This window comes from Schistocerca nitens, chromosome 2 (assembly GCF_023898315.1).
Source record: "Schistocerca nitens isolate TAMUIC-IGC-003100 chromosome 2, iqSchNite1.1, whole genome shotgun sequence".
In the NCBI taxonomy this organism is placed as follows: Eukaryota; Metazoa; Arthropoda; class Insecta; order Orthoptera; family Acrididae; genus Schistocerca; species Schistocerca nitens.
In genome coordinates, this window is record NC_064615.1 from 257,564,510 (window position 1) to 257,589,391 (window position 24,882).

General features: G+C 41.1%; 1 protein-coding gene across 3 annotated transcripts in view; it reads left to right on the top strand.

The window, feature by feature from the left end:
• Positions 1-24,882, top strand: part of LOC126235981 (integrin beta-PS-like) — a 251,926-nt gene that overhangs the window by 225,658 nt on the left and 1,386 nt on the right. For 2 of the 3 annotated variants that reach the window (XM_049944960.1, XM_049944963.1), the window contains exons 14-15: positions 2,911-3,050; positions 12,475-12,825. In XM_049944960.1, coding sequence (XP_049800917.1) covers positions 2,911-3,050; positions 12,475-12,540 — 206 coding nt within the window. In that variant the 3' untranslated portion in view covers positions 12,541-12,825. Of the gene's footprint in view, positions 1-2,910; positions 3,051-12,474; positions 12,826-24,882 lie in introns of those variants that run through there. The other variant, XM_049944961.1, reaches the window with a different exon arrangement.

The following is a 24,882-nucleotide window of genomic DNA, read 5'->3' on the forward strand; positions in this document are numbered from 1 at the left end:
TGTTAATGGTTATACAAGTATCTTTAACATTAATACTCTCATTCTTTGTTGGATGTTGTTAATGCTAGTCTTTGAGTGGTAGACAGACATGTTGAAAAAAGACTGCTTCGCATTATCAGCCTTCAGACTAAGTCTTTCATCAAATACACACACACACGCACACACACACACAGAGCCACTGTCACATTCCTGAACTAAGGCCTGACTGTGACTGCAACTGAGTTGGTTAGCGATGTTTCCTGGGGTGGGCAGCAGGGGTGCTGAGGAAATGTGAGCTGAGGAAGGGGGGGAATAGTGGAGATATGCTTAGTGCTGCCAATGGGAGCATGTAGGAATGTTGGAGAGACAGGACAGCTGGCTGATAGGGGATAGGTGCAACATTAAGAGGGGGGGGAGGGGGGGGAGGGAGGGCTGGATAAGGGAGGAACCGAGAAAGGAAAAGCACTGTGGGGGAACAGGGAAGGGGATAGGCAGGTGAAGAAGGTTAAGGCCAATGAGGTATGGGAATGTAAGGAGAGTTCCCATCTGCACAATTCAGAAAAATTGGTGTTGGTGGGATGAATTCAGATGGCACAGGGTGTGAAGCAGTCATTGTGTTGGGCAGCATGATCAGCAACTGGGTGGTCCAATTGCCTCTTGGCCAGTGGCCATTCACGCAGACTGATTTGATAGTGGTCACACTCGTGCAGAATGCAGCACAGTGGTAGACACCATGGTCACTTTCACAGGTGGCCCTCCTTTGATGGGGTAGGAGATGCCTGTGATAGGACAGGAGGGGAAGGGGGGAGGCTGGATAAGAGAGAAACAGAGAAAGGTAAAGCACTGTGCAGGTATGCTGGTGGGATAGGAGACGTGTATGACTGGAGGGGGAACAAGGAAGGGGACAGGCAGGTGAAGTGGTCTAGCAAAGGTTAAGGCCAAGGAGGTATGGGAATGTAAGGAGAATTCCCATCTGCACAGTTCAGAAAAACTGGTGTTGGTCGGATGAATTCAGATGGCACAGGGTGTGAAGCAGTCATTGTGTTGGGCAGTACGCTCAGCAACTGGGTGGTCCAGTTGTCTCTTGGCCTCAGCCTGACAGTGGCCATTCATGCAGACTGATTTGTTAGTGGTCACACTCATGCAGAATGCAGCACAGTGGTTTGCAGCTAAGTAGGTAGACACCATGGTCACTTTCACATGCATTGACAGGGTAGGGGATGCCTGCAACAGGACTGAAGCAGTTGGTAGCAGGATGGTGTATGGGACAAGTCTTGTATCCACAGTAGGTCTGTTGAAGGGATATGAGTGATGGGGCAAGGGGTAGAGAGAAGGAACTGAAAAGGTATCGACAAGGATAATGCATATGTTAGGTTAGTGACAGAATACCACAGTGGGAGGGGTGAGGAGAATGGTGGGAAGTGTTTTTGCAATTTCAGGGCACAGAATCAGAAATCTCCTTCCCTCTATAGAAAAAAAGAAAGGAATGAAATGGAACTGAATAGTTGTAGAAGGATAGAGAGAAATGGGGAGGCTTATGTGCAAAAAAAGACCCAGACAGTGGCTGTAAACTGTTCTTGATGATAATGCTGATAATGATAATGATGCTTAATGTCTGTGTAAATTAAATTTTTCAAGATACTGAACTTGTTGCCTAATTTAATCAATTGCATCTTCTTAAATCCTCATAATCTACATTTCTACCTTCTTGCTTGATGAGTCTGCTGTTTTTTAGCCCTGTATCGTGTTTTTACTCATTGTCTTAAAATTTTATGACAACTTCAAATTGGAAGATACATTATTACATACCATTCTATATTTTTCTAATTCAGTATTTATTTATCTACTCTAAAAGTAACACTGTACATCAGGAGCATGTAAACATGAGAGTGACCCTAACTATACACAAAACAGACACCAACAAATCTTTCTCAATCTATGCTAGAATATACAGTACACAACCAACATTGTTGGTAAAAAGGAGCTCACATTTTAGTAGAGACTTCTGTTTTTGCTGGAACACTGCATTTCTGGAATATTTAAACTGTTCAACATTAACAAGCATACAGCAATAATTAAATTAAACAAATAAACAGAACAATAAATATATACTATCATGAACATAGTTTGCTCAGTAGTTCATTATAAACAGTATTGTTTCTGTAAAGAATATGACTGCCTAAAATGGAACTACAACTAAATGAATATAGGGAGAAAAAGTACACTTGCTTGCAGGAGATGCACACATAAACTGACAGAATTAGTGGCTTTTGGTGTATTCAATTTGTTCATGTCACAAAACCAAGAAATCAGGAGCTATGGGAAAACGATGTACCAAGAACAAAATAAGAAAGTCATACACAAGTCAATCTTTGTTTTTTTTTCACTTCTTCTGTCCTGGCGTGTCTCACATAACCCACAGTGACATACTCAAATGTAATACATTTGTGAAATGTGAAACATTTCACAACTTGTATCCTTTAAAGTGTGTATTTCAAGACTATATGAAACCATGGATTTCTTCTTCAGTGAGCATGATTAAAACTGTAAAATGTGTTTTAAGCTACACCTGGGTGCAGGTTTAAAATAGAACAGAACTGTTAAGATTGTCTTTTTACTTGTGTTTGATTGAGAGAAGTTAGATTTGATACAATCAATAGAAAAACAAATGTAATTTAATTTGTTTTCTGCTTTAGTTCAATTACTGTCAGAAAGACTTATAATTAATCCTGAGATCTTATATATATTTAGTTATTGTACTGAAATAAGAATTACTTACAAAATGAATACAGTTATTGTGGTAAATTATGCTTTACTGAATTTTCTTTAAAATTTTTCTCTCTCTTTGGCAGAAGTAACTGGGTGATAGAATGACATGTGGTGTTCAACAAGAAACTATATATGAGGTGACTAAATGTTATTTATTTTTAGGTGTCATTCTTGGTGTTATTGGAAGCATAGTGTTCATTGGACTGCTGACTCTTATCATATGGAAAATAGTAACCTCTATACATGATGAACGAGAGTATTCAAAATTTGAAAAAGAAAGAGCACAAGCTAAATTCAGTCGTGTAAGTAAGAGTTCAAAATATAACATCTCTAGAGAGTGGATTTTTGTGATGCTATGGTCACTAACAATTGCAAATAGCATTATTTTATGATGAATGCAGGCAATGTACATCCCAGCAGAAAGGGAAAAACTAAATATAAAAAATATGTTGCTTATATTATCTGCTACACTAACATAAAACACAAATGCCAATTTACTAATAAATATGTTTTGCAGATAACTTGTAACTTCCAATAATTTACAAAAATATATAAGATATGCACTGAAATTGGGGATCAATGATATTTTTTTCATACTACCGCTAATATTATATAAAATACAGATGTTAATTATAACTGATACTAAAGCACAAAATACATTTTTTGTGCCACTCAGTGTACAGAAATATGGAATTTATAATGAGTCACCTATGACTTCCAGTACACTTAACATTGGAAGCATGTCTAAATTTTATGTGAATTTCAAACAATGGAAACTCCAGGTAGGAATATCAACAATGTAGGAAAAGATAGATAGCTACTTACTGTAAAGGAGACATGCCAAGTTGTAGACAGGCACAATGAAAAGACACTTACATGTAGCTTTCAGCCACAGCCTTCGTCAGTAAGAGAGACACACACATAACATTCACGACTGCCAACTGCAGCATCTCACACCGGAATGCAACATCACGTGGGATGCAAGCAGCAATCTGGAGGGGATGGGGAAGGGGATGGGGGAAGGGATAGTAGTGCACAGGTGGGGAGAGAGACGAACACTGCCTTATGGAGTATGCAGGGACTACAATCCAACAGGTGCAGTGTCAGAAGGTTGTGGGGCAGGAAGGTGGGGAGAAAAGAAACAAAACCTATGGTAACCTATGCTTATATATTGTCCCCACACCCTCCACCCAACAGCTTCCAACCCTGTGTCCTATCATTTCCTCCACATTCTTGCCTCCAACCCTGTTTATTTGCAGCCCTCTGCCAATGCAACAATCTGTCTTTCCCCGCTCCTCTCATTTTTTGTTCCTGTTTTCCCTGCCTCCCTGCCCCACAACCTCCTGACACTGTGCCTTTTTGGAGTCTAGTCACTGCATACTCCACCAGACAGTGTTCGTCTCTCTCCCCACCTGTATGCTACTATCTCTTCCCCTTCCCCTTCCCCTTCCACTTCCCCTTCCCCTTCCCCTTCCCCTTCCCCTTCCCCTTCCCCTTCCCCTTCACTGTCCTCACCCACTATAGATTGCTGCTTGCATCCTGCGTGATGTTGCATTCCAGGCTGAGATGCTAGATTTGGTGGTAATGGGTGCATTAGGTATGCTTGCTTGTGTATGTGTGTGTGTGTGTGTGGGGGGGGGGGTTATGTGTGGGTGTGTTTTACTGACAAAGGCTGTAGCTGAAAGCTGCATGTAAGTGTCTTTTAATTGTGCATGTCCGCAACTTGATGTGTCCTCTTTATGGGAAGTAGCAATCTATCTTTTCCTACATTTTTTTTTACACACACACACACACACACACACACACACACGCAGAAAGTGTGGAGCACAATGAAGCATGTCTTTCACTAAGGGCTGCTAAGAATGATGCTTGTGGATGAGTCTCATACTCTACACAGAATAAAGTACACAGAACTGAAGTGTGCAGATTTACTTTTTACACTCCTGGAAATGGAAAAAAGAACACATTGACACCGGTGTGTCAGACCCACCATACTTGCTCTGGACACTGCGAGAGGGCTGTACAAGCAATGATCACATGCACGGCACAGCGGACACACCAGGAACCGCGGTGTTGGCCGTCGAATGGCGCTAGCTGCGCAGCATTTGTGCACCGCCGCCGTCAGTGTCAGCCAGTTTGCCGTGGCATACGGAGCTCCATCGCAGTCTTTAACACTGGTAGCATGCCGCGACAGCGTGGACGTGAACCGTATGTGCAGTTGACGGACTTTGAGCGAGGGCGTATAGTGGGCATGCGGGAGGCCGGGTGGACGTACCACCGAATTGCTCAACACGTGGGGCGTGAGGTCTCCACAGTACATCGATGTTGTCGCCAGTGGTCGGCGGAAGGTGCACGTGCCCGCCGACCTGGGACCGGACCGCAGCGATGCACGGATGCACGCCAAGACCGTAGGATCCTACGCAGTGCCGTAGGGGACCGCACCGCCACTTCCCAGCAAATTAGGGACACTGTTGCTCCTGGGGTATCGGCGAGGACCATTCGCAACCTTCTCCATGAAGCTGGGCTACGGTCCCGCACACCGTTAGGCCGTCTTCCGCTCACGCCCCAACATCGTGCAGCCCGCCTCCAGTGGTGTCGCGACAGGCGTGAATGGAGGGACGAATGGAGACGTGTCGTCTTCAGCGATGAGAGTCGCTTCTGCCTTGGTGCCAATGATGGTCGTATGCGTGTTTGGCGCCGTGCACGTGAGCGCCACAATCAGGACTGCATACAACCGAGGCACACAGGGCCAACACCCGGCATCATGGTGTGGGGAGCGATCTCCTCCACTGGCCATACACCACTGGTGATCGTCGAGGGGACACTGAATAGTGCACGGTACATCCAAACCGTCATCGAACCCATCGTTCTACCATTCCTAGACCGGCAAGGGAACTTGCTGTTCCAACAGGACAATGCACGTCCGCATTTATCCCGTGCCACCCAACGTGCTCTAGAAGGTGTAAGTCAACTACCCTGGCCAGCAAGATCTCCGGATCTGTCCCCCATTGAGCATGTTTGGGACTGGCTGAAGCGTCGTCTCACGCGGTCTGCATGTCCAGCACGAACGCTGGTCCAACTGAGGCGCCAGGTGGAATTGGCATGGCAAGCCATTCCACAGGACTACATCCAGCATCTCTACGATCGTCTCCATGGGAGAATAGCAGCCTGCATTGCTGCGCAAGGTGGATATACACTGTACTAGTGCCGACATTGTGCATGCTCTGTTGCCTGTGTCTATGTGCCTGTGGTTCTGTCAGTGTGATCATGTGATGTATCTGACCCCAGGAATGTGTCAATAAAGTTTCCCCTTCCTGGGACAATGAATTCACGGTGTTCTTATTTCAATTTCCAGGAGTGTATTTCGAGCAACACACATACAGATTACCAAGCATGACATACACCACAGTCAGTTGATTGATTGATTATCCTCTCCCCTCCCTCTACACCAGGGCTTCACAACACACGTGCTCGCAGAGCAAGCTATGAGCAGCAAGGTGCAAGCACGAAGCAGCGCGAGCACGCTACCCCCACTACCGAACCAGAGCGAAGACTGGGGAGAGTCACGTGGGGTACACAACAGCTGCCACCAGTTGATGTAAATCTGTGGCCACCTGCAGGGATTTCACTCACGAATTATTACTGCGACAAATGAAACAAATAAAGGAGAATGTACACATGCCACATAATTTTATTACCTTAGTGTATGCCTCTACCATCTGTAGACAATGAAACTAAAGAATTCCACGACAATCCTATATTTTCAACACTTTCTTCAACACTACTTAAAATATCACCTCCGGTTGTAGTGTTCTTCATGGCTACTACATCGAGGAGCTCCTCCCTCACCTGAAGATCTCTATTAACACCTATAATAAATATGGCAAGCTGCGCTGTTCCAGTGATATCAACACTTTCGTCCAGAGCTAGAGAATACGCCATAAAATCTTTACAGATATTTGTAAGCTGGCTCTGGACGTCGTCTGCCATGTCCTGTATGCGACGCATAATGATCATGTTCGATAATGGCACAATCCGAAACTGTTCAACTTGAGATGGACACAATTGTTCCGCTGCAACTACCAAACATTCTTTTATTAAATCGTCATCAGTTAAGGGGCGCAGGGATTTTGCTAAAAGCAAAGCATTTTTGTAACCCACTCTGACAGCTGCCTCAGTTGATTTTTCTTCGTTGTCCAGATCTTCTTTGGATAGCTTCCTTTTAAGTTTAATAACTTCCTGTGCACGATCTGGTCAATCACATTTTCCACGTCCATAGTCTTTCACGTGATACGACATATAATGTCGCTGCAAATTAAATTTTGTAAAAGAATTCAGCGTTTTGTGACATACTAAACATTTTGCAACACCATCTTTTTCTGTAAACAGATACAATTCCTCCCAATGGGGGTTGAACTGCAAAAGCATGGTTGGGGTTACACAACGGCGACTTCACATGATTCTTAACCAGCAAAGTGACTGTTAAGAGCTGATCGTAGTACTTTAAATGTTACACAGTCGGCGCGAATTCAATAGGCACGCTGCGGCCCTATTCAAACGTGTGGGCGCATTTCCCCTCCCTCCCTACTGCGCGACCTTGCAGCTGCTCGCGAGCACGTGCCTGAGCAGACATGAGTACTCGTGCTCAAAACCGGCCAGTTGTTAAGCCCTGCTCTAGACTCTCCCATAATGCGAAGCACTTGGAATGTAAGGAAATGAATTTTATTTGCCATCCAGCTGTTGTGCTCACTGTAGGCCAAGCATCTGTGCAGCTTGAAGCTGCAATGGTACAATTGCTGACTGATGGAGGGGGATGGGGGGTAGCTGCATGTGAAGTCTGCACGAGTGTCTTGAGTGTGGTGAGGCTTGTGGCATCAGCATGGTGCCTTGTGGGGGTGAATATAGGACCAATGCTGGCTTAACTCGCTCATTGCAAACCTTTATGGTTTTGCAGTTTTGTGTCATCTCTGTGGTGTTGTCTCTTCATCACAACTCTGGAAAGTGACCAGTGTACAATGCTTAGAGGAGCAATTTGATGAGCCCTGTGTGGAGCAAGAATTGTTCAAAGCTTTGTGAACAACAGTAGGGTGTATGCCATGGTGCAAAGCAGGTGGGAGTTGGATCTCGGCTGTGTAGTCTTGGAGGTGTTGCATTAACTGTGGCAGTTCCACTGCAGATGGTACCAGTGCAGTTGTCAGATAGGCTGCCAGAATGCGTAACAGCTCCCCCTGCACAATTTCTGCTAACAGTGTTCCAGTATGTGGCAGATTCCAGTTGCCAGCCTGATCTCTAGTGATATGGAGGGGGCGACCGAATCATGCTATCCAGGTGTTGACAAAGGTCTTGCTGTTGTCTGGGCAGATATGTCTGTGACAGGTGTAGCTTCTGCCCAATGAGTACATCTGCCCACCCCTATGAAACAAAATCTGTAAGCATTCACAGGTAGAAGCGGGCCTATGAGATTGATGTGGAAATGGCTGAATCTTGCTGGAAAGCACTGAAACTGCTGGATGTCAACATGTACATGTTGTCCCTCTTTGCATTGCTGGAACTGAAAACAAGGATGTGCCAATACACAGGCATCTTTTTAATCAGTGCCTATACAAAAAAGATGATTCATAACTTGATGATCAGGTTTTCTGCTGGATGTGACAGATTGTGAAACACTGTTGAAAGATGGTTTGTGGCAACTTGAGACAATGTAGGTCCTTGGCTTCTGCCAAGAGACATCACACCATAATGTCTGACATTGGTGAGTCACAATGCTGTCAGGGGGTTTGTCCTGTAAATGCTATAGTTTGTACTCTACAGTGCAGTCTTTGTCGTCCATGGGGTTTGCCAAACCAAACCTCAGATGCACAAAAAATAACTGATCATCATGTTTTCTGCTCTTTTTATGTGGCACACATCAGTTGTAATTTGGCTGACGAACTATGTCTGAACTACCATGGGGGAGCACTTCTCACCATTGTTTGGGAAAGTAGAGACTGTTGCTTTGTGGTCAGTATAAACTACCCCGGGACAAGCTTCAAACTGTGGTCAGAAATCAGTAACAGAAAGTAGTTCTCTCTCTCTTGTTGTGCCACTGCTGTTGTACTGGTTGCAACTTTTTTGGGAGAAAAAAAAGTAGTGGATGCCAATGATGGTTGATCTGTTGGTGAACTGGTCTATAGCTGCTCCTATTGCATTTTGGATAGTATGTACAATGATTGACAGTGCAGATAGGACTGAGGAGCAAGGAACACTGCACCAGTTAGGCTCAGCTAAGGGTTACAGAAAATTTTTTTTCCATCTTCAGAGTCCACTCAAGAGATCATCAGCCTGTGATTAAGCAGCAGTTGTATAGCCGTTGTGGCTGGAAGGTAGTGGAAATAAAAGATCATTCTTAGGAAACATCGTAGCTGCTGGTAGTCGGTCTGCTTCAAAAGGGCTTTCAGAGCTGCTGTCTTCTCCTATAACGGAAATCTGCAATCTGCTGGAACTACATATTCAGGAAGGGCACTTCTGCTTTGCTGATGCATTTAGAATCATTTAAATAGTGTGCTGTACTTATGCATCCATTGATGCACTGTCTGCACATCTCATTTACATAGCTGCATGTTTAGTGAGAACACTAGGATGTCGTTAGGGTATGTGAAGGAAAACACAAGTCCCTTTAACACTCCATCCTCAAGATTTTGCTGTGCATGTGCCACATTTTTCAGACCAAATGGCACAAATAAAAACTTAAATAGGCTGTAGAGTGTAATTGCTGCTATCTCCAGAGTGCCACAGGGCACCACAGTTGCACTGTGCAACACATTTAAAGGATCAGTTTTTTGAAAACCTATAACTGCCTTCCATTTTGATGCAGAAGTTTGAAATTTAGCTCAAAGATGCCTAAAACCATTTTTTCATCACCCTTGAACTCACTGACACTGCAGACAGCAAGTGTTGACACTTGGGGGAAAAAAATTAAAAAAAAATAAAGAACCTGAGTTTAGAAGCTCACATGAGGTATAAAAAATTGACACCAAATTTCACCACAATTCTACCCAGCACTTTTGTGGATGTGTCACACAATGTGGAAGTCATCACACCCCCTCTTACTTACGTATCACCCCTTCTTTTGATGCCTGTGCAATGGAAGTGAGAACCACAATGCTCAGTGTTGAATTTCGTATGGGTGGCTGAATAACACTTCAGAAACACTGCCACTCAGAACCAACACAAGAAGGCATCAGAAGGCAGCATAAAGGATGTTGATGAAGCCACCCTTCCTTTGGGGCATTGATTCTCACATTTTTGTTGTCAAAAACTACAATTCACAGTGCAGTGAGCAACAGGATGACACCCTTGACAAAGTTTAATGTTGCTTACATCTTCCCCTATGATTCAGCCTTCTCTAAGGGCATTGTGAGGCTGCAGTGCAATTGATTGTGATCCAACCCCTTTGGATTGTAGTGAAACTGCAATTTTTGCTCTGGTATTATTAAAAAAGAAAAAAAAGAACAAATGTGATTCAAAGCTGCAAAGGATTTTTATGCTTTTTCAGCCCTCCTGTTCTGTGCGCTCATGTGGTGTAATCACAGTGGGAGGGGAAGGATGCAACATTGACACATGCGTGAATAAAATGCAAAGGGCCTCTCTAATACCCCACCAGTGCAATAACACACTCAGTGCCACCAACATGACATTATTAAGCACTTTAACTGTACAGAGATTTTGACACCTATTCAGCTGACTGTGCTCTGCTGTTGTATTACTGCTTGAGAATAGGCAACCCTTTCAATACCCCTTACATTCTGAATGCAGACTGTTGGTTTCGACTGCAAAGTGTGTGAAAATCAAAGACCAAAGGGAAGGGGACGTTACATTCACACCCTTTATGCCACCTCCTAAGGTCTTTTTCTATCAGTTCTGAGGGCCAGTGTGTATGAAATGTTTTCCTTAGCCATCCATAAGAAAATTGTGTGATTTCAATGTTGGGCATCGCAGTTCTGACATCCATCACAGAAGCATCAAAACAAAGAGTGAACTGTGCATAAGAGGGGGTGTGACACCCTTTCCATCATGTGACATATCCACAGTGGCATTGGACAAAATTGGGGTGAAATGTTTGCCAGTGTGATATCATTAACCCACACTGCATCTCACATGAAGTTCTGAACTCTGTCCTTTTCTTCAGATGTGTCAACATCTTGCACTTTGAAGTGTGAACATCTTGGACTTTGAAGTGTAACATGGTGCATGAAAAGATTTTCCATCTATGTGAACTAAAATTGCAGTTGGTTAGACTTGTAACTGCAAATATGGCATGAAAAAACTACTAGAGCCAATGGACATGCAGTTCATTTCTCCTGAGTGTGGTTGCAATGCTGAAGAATTCATCAAAAAGTCAACATTTTCAAAACTGACTTAACATCACCTCCTGGTGCAGCTGCAAGATAAAATACATAGCAGTGTGTAGTTGACATTGTTTGTGTTCACTGAACTGATGTGGGACTGTGCACTGTTTTTACATTCAGAAAGGGAGAACTCCAAAATGCATCCCATTATGAATTTGTTGAATCTTATCATTGATGGCTTGTGAGTTTCTCCCATTGTTGTGGCACCATATTAAACTGTCCACAAAATAAACTCTTAACCCATTCTAATTGTTTCTTCATTGTCATGGTCACTAATTATATAAGGGAGTTTTGTACCTCATGTAAAATACAGCACACAAAGTTAAAGTGTGCAGAATTAGTTTTTATTTCAAGCAACATACTCATTAATAAGCAAAAACAGGTAATTTGACTAATCAGAGTAACTTTAAAGGTAATGATTTTATCTAAAGTAATACACCCTACAGTTGGTTGCCAAATCAATTATTTTCACATACTTATCATATATTCTGCAGAAATCGTAACTTGCAGACACTGATTTACCATGAAATATGTTACGTACATCACGCATAAGTGCCAATCACTACTGATGCCATAATATGAAATACATTGCTTTGTGGCACTCAAGGACCAAAAATATATAATGTATCACAAAATAAACACAAGTTTTGATACATCAATGTCACTATTGATGCCATAATATGAAATACATTGCTTGTGGCACTCAAGGACCAAAAATATATAATGTATCACAAAACAAACACAAGTTTTGATACATCAATGTGAAAAGGATCTAGGTTTTCAAAGCAATTTTATCTGAAGTGTGGTTTTACTTAGACATAAACAAAGTACTGGTAGTCAGTTTGTGTCTGTAAATAAAGGATGAAAAATGTGTACCAAAAACAAAATTGTAGAATCAATTTGTAGGACTAAAAAAAAAAAAAAAATCATGGATCACAACAAAGCAGATCTTCCACATGAGTCAGTTAACAGTGCACTGTAGTCTGCACAGTTCCATTTGTTTACAGGTACTAAATTCAAATATTATTTGTGTACTCATGTAGATTAAGAATCTGGAAAGTCATGTAACATTTTCATACTGTTTATTGAAGTTCATTGCGAAACTGCACTATTCTTATGTTGGACCTTCATATTATTTTTCCCAGCTTTTTATACAATGTGAGATGTATCATTTGTCAGAAAATTGGCTATTCAATAGTGTTCATGTTATTATTTGCATAGTAACTGATATATCAATTTTTTCCTGGCAATATTTTTATTGTAGTGTAGGAACACTAAATAAAAGCAATAGCTGTTTTTGCCCTCATGGTGATTCATATGTTTTTTTCTTTTTTTGCAGGATGACAACCCACTTTATGTAAAGGCAACAACAACTCATGTGAATCCTACATTTCATCCAAATTAACCGTAGTGGTTGTGAAATGGTTGTGACAGGTAGAAAATGTAAGCTGTGTAAATACTGATGCCTAGCTTTATAGTGTAGCAGCTTCTTTGTACTAAGAACACAAAATATGAAGAAAAGTACTGCACAGTCAAATGTTTATACATAGAATACAGTGTAGATCAATTATTTTTTCAATTTCATTCATTGGATGAAAAATTAAAGTTTAAGGTAGATATGAGTAATTAGCTTATAGTTCTCAGCAGTTCCAAATGACATTGAAAATAAAATAATTTGTTACTTCAGTGACTTGAAGTGTATTTTTTACTCCTCCTGGCATCAGGCATGAATTTCATCTTTTACCCCTTCTAGAATAAATTTCATTTAATGATAACAGTGTTGTGTAAAAATTAAATAATCTTTACAGTACTTCTGACCTTTCCAAGTTTTATGACTCATAATGACATCACAGAATAGCTTCTATAGTACTAGAGGGAGCTGCACAGGATAAAAACTCTAGAGGAAGACAGAGATATGGATACATCCACCAAATAATTGAGGAGGTAGGTCGCAAGTGCTACTTCAAGATGAAAAGGTTGGCTCAGGAAAGGAATTTGTAGTGGACTGCATCAAACCAATCAGAAGACTGATGAATCAAGAGTGTATCACATTTTTTTCAAACTGATAAGCTGCAGTTACCCACATGAAAACTTCTTTGTTATGTAGGATGTGTTTTGTTGAAATCAAATTACATGTTTTTGCTTCAACAGATGTTCTTGCAGCAATTTTTAAATTCTTACTCCCTCTCTAACTATTTTTCCCCTTTTTCTATTTGGTGGAAATGTTACACCCTGTAATTTTCTATTATTACTGGTCTGATTAACTGATAAGAAGTATTTAAGGATCTTAAGTTTTCCAAGAAGGAGCTTGGTTAGAGTCACAAGTGCGATGATCCAAAAATGTAAATCTCTAATTTGCACATGAACTACAACAAAGGTACTAGAAAATCTTACAAATAAGGTTAGTAAACTGTCCAGGATGCATTTGATGCAACCAAGTTGTTTGAAATGGTATCCAAGAAGTATTGAAATTTGTATTTTGTGCAGAAATTGTTGTTGGTTGTTGGTGAGCATGCATCCATTGTAGGATTTCAAAGAGCAGTATTTGAAACTTAAGGGAAACATTGCAGAAAGTTTTTGGTAAGATAGTTTTAGGTCAGGACAGGCTGGTACAAGCATTTCAGAAACAGGCGACCGTTTACTGCTGATAATGACTTTTTGAGTTGGCTGTCAACTGGCATTAACACCAGAAAATGTTCAGAAAGTGAGTGGCCTAATTCCCAAGGATCACTGACAGGCGTCTGCAACATCTTGAGAATAAGCTATGGTAAATGTGAAAGTAATCTGTATTGTGTCAGAAGAATTGAACACAAGAAGCATTATGCAAATTTTGTGCTACAACTGCTTCAAGGCAAGCAAAAACAATGTGTGGAAGTTTACAAGGAACATAAATAAGTGCTTCAAGTACATCCAAACATTCTTTTAAAGATTTTCACTAGTGATGAAAGTAGCATTTATGGCTTTGACTCCAAAAATAACCAGCACTCATTACAAAGGAAGAGTCCTTGGCCTCAGTGGTAGCACTGCTGCTTCCTGGAGTTTGACTCCTTGCTGTAATTTGTTTTAATGAGAAGTTTGAACTGATTGACACAAAACTGCATTAATTAGGTTGGTGCTCTTCAAGATTTTTTGACATTCATAATAACATAATGATGAGTTTGACTATGGTAATTAATTATGAAAAAATGGAAAATCTAGGATGGAATGTAACAGTATTATGAGACGGAAAGTTGCTACTCACCATATAGCACACACACACACACACACACACACACACACACACACACAAAACTGCAGTCTCAGGCAACTGAAATCACACTGCAAGCAGCAGCACCAGTGCATGATGGGAGTGGCAACTGAGTGGGGGAAAGCAGGAGGCTGGGGTGGGAAGGGGGAGGCATAGTATGGTGGGGATGGTGCTGCAGGTTGGGCAGCGGGCAGTGGAGTGGTGGGCAGGGGGGAGGGGAGTAGTGGAAAAGGAGAGGAATAGAGAGAAATAAAAAATTAATAACGTATATTCAGCATAGGCCATCACTTCTATTACACTACACAGGACTTGATAGTGGCAACATAAATTCAATACAATTCTCGCTCTCCAATTCTGACTGACACTTAATATCAAGTTGGGTTTGTTTACATACTCACTGCATATAAAACCTGTTCAATTTTCATTATTAATTGAGCATATAATATTAACAAAATGAGTTATTTGCTCACCAGAAATCTCAATGTCATGTGTACTATAGAGACAGAAAATTCTGTATAAGCTTTTAAATAAATTATTTTCAGCTAATCTAATTATTCCTTTGTCATTAGAAATTGGGAAATTACTCTGTGAACAATAAAGTTATGTAACTGAGCAGTATAATTGTAGCAAATGCAGGTACCCTACCATGCCATGTCTAATTAATCCTCTTGGATCATACAGATAAATGCTACCAATACTACCTGGATAATCCCATGGCGGGAGGGGCGGGGGGGAATTATACATGTTGTCATTTGCTGATTGCATTTATGAGAATTATGTAACTATGTAATTTACCTTCATTTCTATGTTCTTATTCATTCTTAGACCTACTCCTACCTTATCCCTATTTTATTTTGTATTAATAAACCTGTACTCACCTCACTAGAAGTCCTGTTCTCCCTGTCACCACACTTCACTAATTCTTTCTATATCTAACTTCTACATATTCATTTCGCTTTTTAAATTTTGTAACCATCTCCTATCCAATTAAGGTATCTAGCTTTCCACACTCCTACCCACAGCATATTGGTCTTGTGTTTCCTGATGACAACATGCTCCCGAGTAGTACTTACATGGAGATCAGAATGAGGGACTATTTTGCTTCCAGAATATTTTGATCAAGATTATGTGATCATCATTAAGCACTACAGTAGAGCTGCATGTTTTTGGGAAATACAACAGCTGTAATTTCCCCATTCTTTTAGATGTTCACAGTACCAACATGACTATGTCATGTTGATTAATGTGACACAGCCAGATAAGTTAATAATCCAGACTGTTGCACCTGCAACTACTGAAGAGGCTGATACCCCTCTTCAGGAACCATATCTTAATAAGGTATCTCCACAGATACACTTCCATTGTGTTGGACCTACTGTATGGCTATACATAAATGAACCAAAACGTTATGACCACCTGTTTAGTAACAAGTTTTTTCACATTCCAGACACAGTACAACAGAGAGTCTACTTAGCATGAATTCTACAAGTACTTGGCACGATTTATTTGGCACTAGATGTCTATGCACAGGTCAAGCAATTCCCACACATTACGGGATCGTGGTTTACAGGCATGCAGCTGGCACCTGATATATGTCCCTATGAGTACAGGCACATTTTCTGGCCAAGACATCAATTTGAGTTCACTATTATGCCCCTCAAACTGATGTAGCATGATTCTGATTGTTGCAGCATGGACAGCCATCCTGTTGGGAGATGTCATCACCATTGGGGGACATTTCAAGTGTGAAGCAATGCAGGTGGTACACAATAATGTTCACTTAATTCACTGGTGTCATGAAGCATCCAGTTATGACCACAGATCCTATGGTAGGCCAACTCAATCTACCCCATAGCATAATTCTGTTCTACCAACTTGCATCTTTCATGCAACCATTCGCCCATGCAGCCATTCACCCATTCAAAACCCGCGTCTCGCCATCCTACTGTAGGTTTTCTGTGATTACCTTAAATAGCTTCAGGCAAGTGTCAGGATGGTTCCTTTGAAAGGGCATGGCCAACTTCCTTCTGTAATCCGATGGGATCAATGAACCCACTGTTTGAGTCTGTTCTCCCCAAATTGACCAACAGTTACTGTTTTCTATTTGTCAAGTATGATGATAGCCAACTAAAAGATTTTCCTTGAAAACCATAGCTCGTCAGTTTTTGAGGAAGCTGGTCATGATTTACTGTGCAAAAGGCTTTGATAAGATCACAAAAGATGCCTGATACACACATTCTATTATCAAGATAACTGCTAACTTTTGTGACCAATTCATTTATTGCATGGGTTGTTCTGCATCCTTTCCTGAAACCACACTGATTGCATAAAATAATATTATGGGATTAATTATAATTTTGTATCTGGTAACTTTGCAGCTCCTTCAAATATTTTGAAAAAAAAAAAATTAGTAACAATGATATAGGCGTATAGTTTACTATTTCATTTTGTTTGCCCTTTTTATAAATTGCAGACCTTCAACATATTTTAACCAATCTGGAAAACATCCCTCTTCAAAAGACTGTTTGATTATGAGGGAGAGTGGATGCTCAAGACTATGATGTACTGATTTTATTATTCTATTGGGAATCTCACCCCAACACACTGAGTTTAAATTTTTAGGGGCCTTATGGTTTTAATGACATCAGAGCTTGAAACAGGTGAAAACTTGAAACCTGGGTAATTTCTCTCTGCCATACTAGGAATTTATTTGGTGGTGAGCAGTACCCAATTTTGTTACAGCAAATGAAGAAATTATTGAAGGATTCACATAAGGCACTGGGATCTGTAAACTGTCCTACACACTTATCATTAATTTAGACGGACATTGTCTCTCCATTTCACTGTCAACTTCACTTCTTATAGTAGACCAGATGGCTTTGGACTTGTTTTTTGCATTTAAAATGAATGTATTGTTTGCATTACACTTTGCTGGTTTATCTACTTTGTCAAATTTTTTTTGTATGTCCTTTCACATTTAAGCAATTCAGGTTTTCAATTAACTTTTGCCTCCATATGCTGGAACCCTAATTCCTTTTGTTACCCATATCAACTTTTATGAGAGTCAGTCTGTCCTGTTACAAAAGGGAAGCATTCATTGAATATGCTTGTGAATTTGGTTGAAAAATTATTAAAGTTGTCATTTGTTGAAATGTGTTTGCTGACTGGCCATATAGTGAGGCTTAGTTTTTTAATAAACTTTTCCACATTTTCTTGGTGAAGTTCCTACATCTATTTGTTGTGCAGCCTGAACTTAATTTTGATAATGGTACAAATAGTGCTGCGTGGACTGATGTTCCTAATTCTAAAATTCATTTTTCTTTGACATTGTAATTATAACTACTTACAAATTTATCAATACATGTTGATGTGGCCCATTTGTGACTATTAGATTCCTTAAATGCAAAGCAAATTTGTTGTCAGTTCATACATCTTTGTTGAAGTCAGTACATATAACTAGTTTTTTATGCAGTTTTTCAGTTTTTAGTTTATGTAACAGAGTTCCAAATTTATATAAGAACACAGAGCTTACATGATACCAGGGATGTGATATATACAGAGGATTAATGTGTTATATTCTTTAAGTTCTATACAACAGCTTTCAAAAAAAGTTTGTCATTTAGATGGCTAAAATTCTGTCTGATTTCATCATTTTTGTGAGAAATTAAGTAATATGCAAGTGCCTTCATACACATTTGTTCTACAAAAGCTGGTGGTCAATTTGTAGCTTGGAAGTTTGTTGAGAAGACTGATATTTTCAGTTATAAGCTAATGTTCATTTAGACATATTATCTTTACTGACTGTTTCATACTTTCTAACAGAAATTGCATATCATAAAAGCTTGCTGATCATTCCTTTAGACGGACCTCCAATGTTCAAATGCATAATGAATTTACTATTGCATGCATTCCCAGGTAAAGCATCTTTAAAACTAATTTGTTTACATAGTAATGTAAATTCCACATGTGTATTGAGTTCTTATGTATTGTTAGAGTTGGACCAAATCCAGTTGGAATTTATTGGACCAAATCCAGTTGGAATTGGCCCCTTTCACCAGTTTCCTAGCTTTTTCATAATTGTTAACATTGAAAAGTCTTATGTTTTAAAACTCTGAACAAAATTGCTTTAATTTTTCATTCATTTGTCAAATTTCACTATTTGCACAAGATGAGTCTGTCAGATCAAACCTCATAGGTAGATTCATCACTATAACATATGTAGTTGACAGCAGCTGTAAGATAACAACCAGTTTTTTAGATACCCATTGGCCTCATTGCAGTAAACATTGTTTGATCCTGCTATGAGAACAATACTGTCACTTTTAGTAGAAGTGGCACAGTCTTGTTCGACACGGCAAATTGCATTGTTGAACTTTGCTTCTGGCTTAACAAAAGCTGAGACACTCACATCTTTGTAATGTTCCCTTAAGGTTAGGGTCAACAGCTATAAAGTATTTTATAAAATGCATTTTTACCGTCAGCTGTTTATTTGTCCCACTAATCATCAGTTTCAGTTATTTACCATCATCCAGGATGTAGGGTGCAACAGATTACTTAAAAGCATGCCATGTTTCTGTGAAGTTGAGCAATATTGAAATTATCCAGTTTAGTTGTACAAACACCTTACATAATTTTTATTGGAATACTGACAGTTGTATCTCATGTCAAATACACTCCTGGAAATAGAAAAAAGAACACATTGACACCGGTGTGTCAGACCCACCATACTTGCTCCGGACACTGCGAGAGGGCTGTACAAGCAATGATCACACGCACGGCACAGCGGACACACCAGGAACCGCGGTGTTGGCCGTCGAATGGCGCTAGCTGCGCAGCATTTGTGCACCGCCACCGTCAGTGTCAGCCAGTTTGCCGTGGCATACGGAGCTCCATCGCAGTCTTTAACACTGGTAGCATGCCGCGACAGCGTGGATGTGAACCGTATGTGCAGTTGACGGACTTTGAGCGAGGGCATATAGTGGGCATGCGGGAGGCCGGGTGGACGTACCGCCGAATTGCTCAACACGTGGGGCGTGAGGTCTCCACAGTACATCGATGTTGTCGCCAGTGGTCGACGGAAGGTGCATGTGCCCGTCGACCTGGGACCGGACCGCAGCGACGCACGGATGCACGCCAAGACCGTAGGATCCACGCAGTGCCGTAGGGGACCGCACCGCCACTTCCCAGCAAATTAGGGACACTGTTGCTCCTGGGGTATCGGCGAGGACCATTCGCAACCGTCTCCATGAAGCTGGGCTACGGTCCCGCACACCGTTAGGCCGTCTTCCGCTCACGCCCCAACATCGTGCAGCCCGCCTCCAGTGGTGTCGCGACAGGCGTGAATGGAGGGACGAATGGAGACGTGTCGTCTTCAGCAATGAGAGTCGCTTCTGCCTTGGTGCCAATGATGGTCGTATGCGTGTTTGGCGCCGTGCAGGTGAGCGCCACAATCAGGACTGCATACGACTGAGGCACACAGGGCCAACACCCGGCATCATGGTGTGGGGAGCGATCTCCTACACTGGCCGTACACCACTGGTGATCGTCGAGGGGACACTGAATAGTGCACGGTACATCCAAACCGTCATCGAACCCATCGTTCTACCATTCCTAGACCGGCAAGGGAACTTGCTGTTCCAACAGGACAATGCACGTCCGCATGTATCCCGTGCCACCCAACGTGCTCTAGAAGGTGTAAGTCAACTACCCTGGCCAGCAAGATCTCCGGATCTGTCCCCCATTGAGCATGTTTGGGACTGGCTGAAGCGTCGTCTCACGCGGTCTGCATGTCCAGCACGAACGCTGGTCCAACTGAGGCGCCAGGTGGAATTGGCATGGCAAGCCGTTCCACAGGACTACATCCAGCATCTCTACGATCGTCTCCATGGGAGAATAGCAGCCTGCATTGCTGCGAAAGGTGGATATACACTGTACTAGTGCCGACATTGTGCATGCTCTGTTGCCTGTGTCTATGTGCCTGTGGTTCTGTCAGTGTGATCATGTGATGTATCTGACCCCAGGAATGTGTCAATAAAGTTTCCCCTTCCTGGGACAATGAATTCATGGTGTTCTTATTTCAATTTCCAGGAGTGTAGATAAACATAACAGGAAAACAAGATGAACAACCACTGGAAAATCAGTAATTGAGATAGTCTCTCTTAGAACTATAATCTATTGTAGATTCCTCGAACAAGAAACTGTGCCCAGTTCTTGGAAAAAAGCGCAAGTTATCTCCATCTACAAGAAGGGTAGTAGTAGAAGTGATCCACAAAACTACCATCCAATATCCTTGACACTGACTGTTGTAGAATGTTATAACATATTCTGAGCTCAAACATAATGAGGTATCTTGAACAGAATACCTCCTCAATGCCAACCAGCATGGATTTCAAAAACATTGATCACGTCAAACCCAACTCACACTTTTCTCACATGACATACTGAAAGTTTTATATCAAGGCAATCAGGTAGATGCTGTATTTCTTGATTTGCAAAAAGAATTTGACTCAGTACCACACCTATGCTTATTGCCAAAAGTACGATCATATGTGGTATCAAGTGAAATTTGTGAAAATTGAGTACTTTTTGGTAGGGAGAACACATGTTACCTTGAATGGAGAGTCATCATCAGAAGTAAAAGTAACTTCACGTGTGTCTCAGGGAAGTGTGTTGGGACCCTCGCTGTTCATGTTTTATGTTAATGACCTGGCAGACAATATTAATAGCAAAATGAGGCTTTTTGCAGATGATGAAATTATCTATAATGAAGTAATATCTGACAGAAGCTGCATAAATATTCAGTCAGATCTCAATAAGATTTCAAAGTGGTAGAGAGAATGGCATCTTGCTTCAAATGTTCAGAAATGTACAAAATTTGCACATCACAAAATGAAAAACTGAAGTATCCTATGACTATAATGTCAATGAGTCACTTTTGGAATAACTTGTACAAATACATGGGTGTAACACTTTGTAGGGATATGAAATGGAATGATCACATAGGTTCAGTTGTCTGTGAATCAGGTGGTAGACTTTGGTTTATTGGTAGAATACTGGGGAAGTGCAATCAATCTACAAAGAAGATTGCTTACAAATCACTAGTGCAACCAGTTCTAGAATATTGCTCAAGTGTGTAGGACCCATACTAGGTAGGACTACCATGAGATATTGAACATATACAAAGAAGGGCAGCAGGAATGGTCACAGGTTTATTTAATCTGTGGGGAGTGTTACAGATCTACTGAAGGAACTGAACTGGAAGACTCTTGAAGGTAGATGTAAACTAACTCAATAAAGTCTATTAACAAGATTTCAAGAACTGGCTTTAAATTATTACTCTAGGTATATATTACAACTCAATACATATCACTCACAAAGGGATCATGAAGATAAGATTAGAGTTATTACTACACACACAGAGGCATTCAAAAAGTCATTCTTTCTGTGCTCCATATGTGAATGGAACACAGAGAACCCTAAATAACTGGTACAATGGGACGTACCCTCTGACATGTACCTCATGGTGGTTTGCAGAGTATATAGATGCAGATGTAGATATCACGACCTGTCTATGTATGTTGTTCACTTGCTGATAGCTCCTCAAATTTCTTTTTCAGTTGACTGATGACCAAATCTTTCTCCATACAGGGATGCTTGTGAGTTATTTTGTCATTCTTATTCTCAATTACTTGCTGGTAACTTTGGTGACAACAATAAATGCTTGCTCTACTGTTGCAATTTGTTGTTGTATCCTGATCAATTTCAGGTGACATGGTGATCTTGGCACCTTTTTAGGAACATCAGAACTTTCAGCAGTTTCACTGTACACTCCCTCAGTAATTCCAGCTTCTGTATGTGATGGTAGATTTCCTGCCCACATGGGTCACTGCCATAACTACATAGGCTTCCACAGCTGGTCTTCTATGTGTTACACCATGTCATTGCATAAAACACTTCAATTGCCAACTATAAAACCAAAGTTTTGATGGTATTAGAATGACCTTCTTCAGGGCAAGACTAGGTTTTGCAGGAGGAGAGGTGCCTCCATTTATTATGGACAATGGTGTCAGTACACATATTTGTGAAATTTTATTGGCCTCCTAACGTAAGAGGCTAATCATAACCAAAGAGAGAGGCTAGGACTATTCATGGACTATCCAGCTTGTCAATGATTGGCAACAGTCTGAAAATCAACACCTGCCTTCTTTTGGGCATGTCTTCTCTCTGGTGTGTGTGACATTTTCTCTATAGCTGTTTGCTTAGGCTGTCGCATCCATGCCCGGCATGACCATTCCTTCTGCCATTCTCTGTAGATGTTCAATACCCCCTATTAGTCCTACTTGGTACAGGTCCCACACATTTGAGCAGTATTCTAGGATGGATTGCATGAGTGATTTGTCCATTTATTGTTGCAACCGTATTTATAGTTACTCAGCAGCTCTGTCACTTGGAACATTTACCTTAAATGAGGCATAGTATTATAAATAACAGGGATTGGGCAAACAGTGTTCTGGTTATACTGAAGGCTTCTGGAAATAAGTCACAGCAGACAACTTCTTACCGGAAACATTCAGATGTAGACCATGTTGTGTTCAGTGCAACGCACCAACCACATTCATATGTAATCACTCCTGTTAGTTGTGTGGCTCATGAATCTCTATATTTACATGCTCAGTTGAAGCTTTTTTTTCTCTTTGCACCATATATCTTACTTCCACTCAGTAGCCATAGACCTTTCCTGTTGAAAAAATAAATGGACATGGAAAAAAATAAACTGTTCCTCTTTTGCCCCACTCCTATCATCCTAAACAATTACTGCTAAAATAAAAAGTGTTTGTAACATTACAAGTATGTGGATGAGTTATTCATCCACCTTGGCCTGGTATTGAGGAGAGATGAAGTTGTTGCACAACTGAATGCTAGCAGGCCCAGGGGACATGGCACGCCGCAGTCAACCTGGCTAGTTAACAGTTTCCGGCCAGCCATGTAAAGAGATGAGCAGTGTCAGTGGAAAGAGGTAAAGAATCTGAGTACATCTGTGATCTCAGAAAAATGAGGCACATCCAATGACACAACAGCATTTCAGTATCTTTAAACTAACAGAATTTAATATTTCACTTATATAAACATGTAATAAATGAATCTTTGAATTAACAACTTTTAATCATTTCATGCGATTTCAACAAACTATATCTCAGATGAGAGCATTGCACTGTAACTATCAACCCTGAAAACAATGTTTCTGTCTCTATTTTATTTACTGATTTACAATATTTTTTATCTATGTATTATAATCTTCAGTCCGAAGACTAATTTGATGCAGCTCTCCATGCTACTCTGTCCGGTGCAAACCTTTTCATATCCGAGGAACTACTGCACCCTACATTGATCTGAATCTGCTTACTGCATTCTTTTTTCACATGATATCTTGCGAACCATGGATGAAGGGTATCAGACGGATGCCATTTTCCTTGATTTCTGGAAAGCATTTGACTCGGTGCCCCACTGCAGTCCCCTAACTAAGGTACGAGCATATGGGATTGGTTCCGAAATATGTGAGTGGCTCGAAGACTTCTTAAGTAATAGAACCCAGTACGTTGTCCTCGATGGTGAGTGTTCATCGGAGGTGAGGGTATCATCTGGAGTGCCCCAGGGAAGTGTGGTAGGTCCGCTGTTGTTTTCTATCTACATAAATGATCTTTTGCATAGGGTGGATAGCAATGTGCGGCTGTTTGCTGATGATGCTGTGGTGCACGAGAAGGTGTCGTCATTGAGTGACTGTAGGAGGATACAAGATGACTTGGACAGGATTTGTGATTGGTGTAAAGAATGGCAGCTAACTCTAAATAGAGATAAATGTACATTAATACAGATGAATAGGAAAAAGAATCCCATAATGTTTGAATACTCCATTAGTAGTGTAGCGCTTGACACAGTCACGTCGTTTAAATATTTGGGCGTAACATTGCAGAGCGATATGAAGTGGGACAAGCATGTAATGGCAGTTGTGGGGAAAGTGGATAGTCGTCTTTGGTTCATTGGTAGAATTTTGGGAAGATGTGGTTCATCTGTAAAGGAGACTGCTTATAAAACACTAACACGACCTATTCTTGAGTACTGCTCGAGCGTTTGGGATCCCTATCAGGTTGGATTGAGAGAGGACATAGAATCAATTCAGAGGCGGGCTGCTAGATTTGTTACTGGTAGGTTTGATCATCACATGAGTGTTACGTAAATGCTTCAGGAACTTGGGTGTGAGTCTCTGGAGGAAAAGAGGCGTTCTTTTCGTGAATCGCTACTGAGGAAATTTAGACATTTGAGGCTGACTGCAGTACACTTTTACTGCTGCCAACTTATATTTCACGGAAAGACCACAAAGATAAGAGAGATTAGAGCTTGTACAGAGGCATATAGGCAGTCATTTTTCCCTCGTTCTGTTTGGGAGTGGAACAGGGAGAGAAGATGCTAGTTGTGGTATGCGGTACCCTCCGCCACGCACTG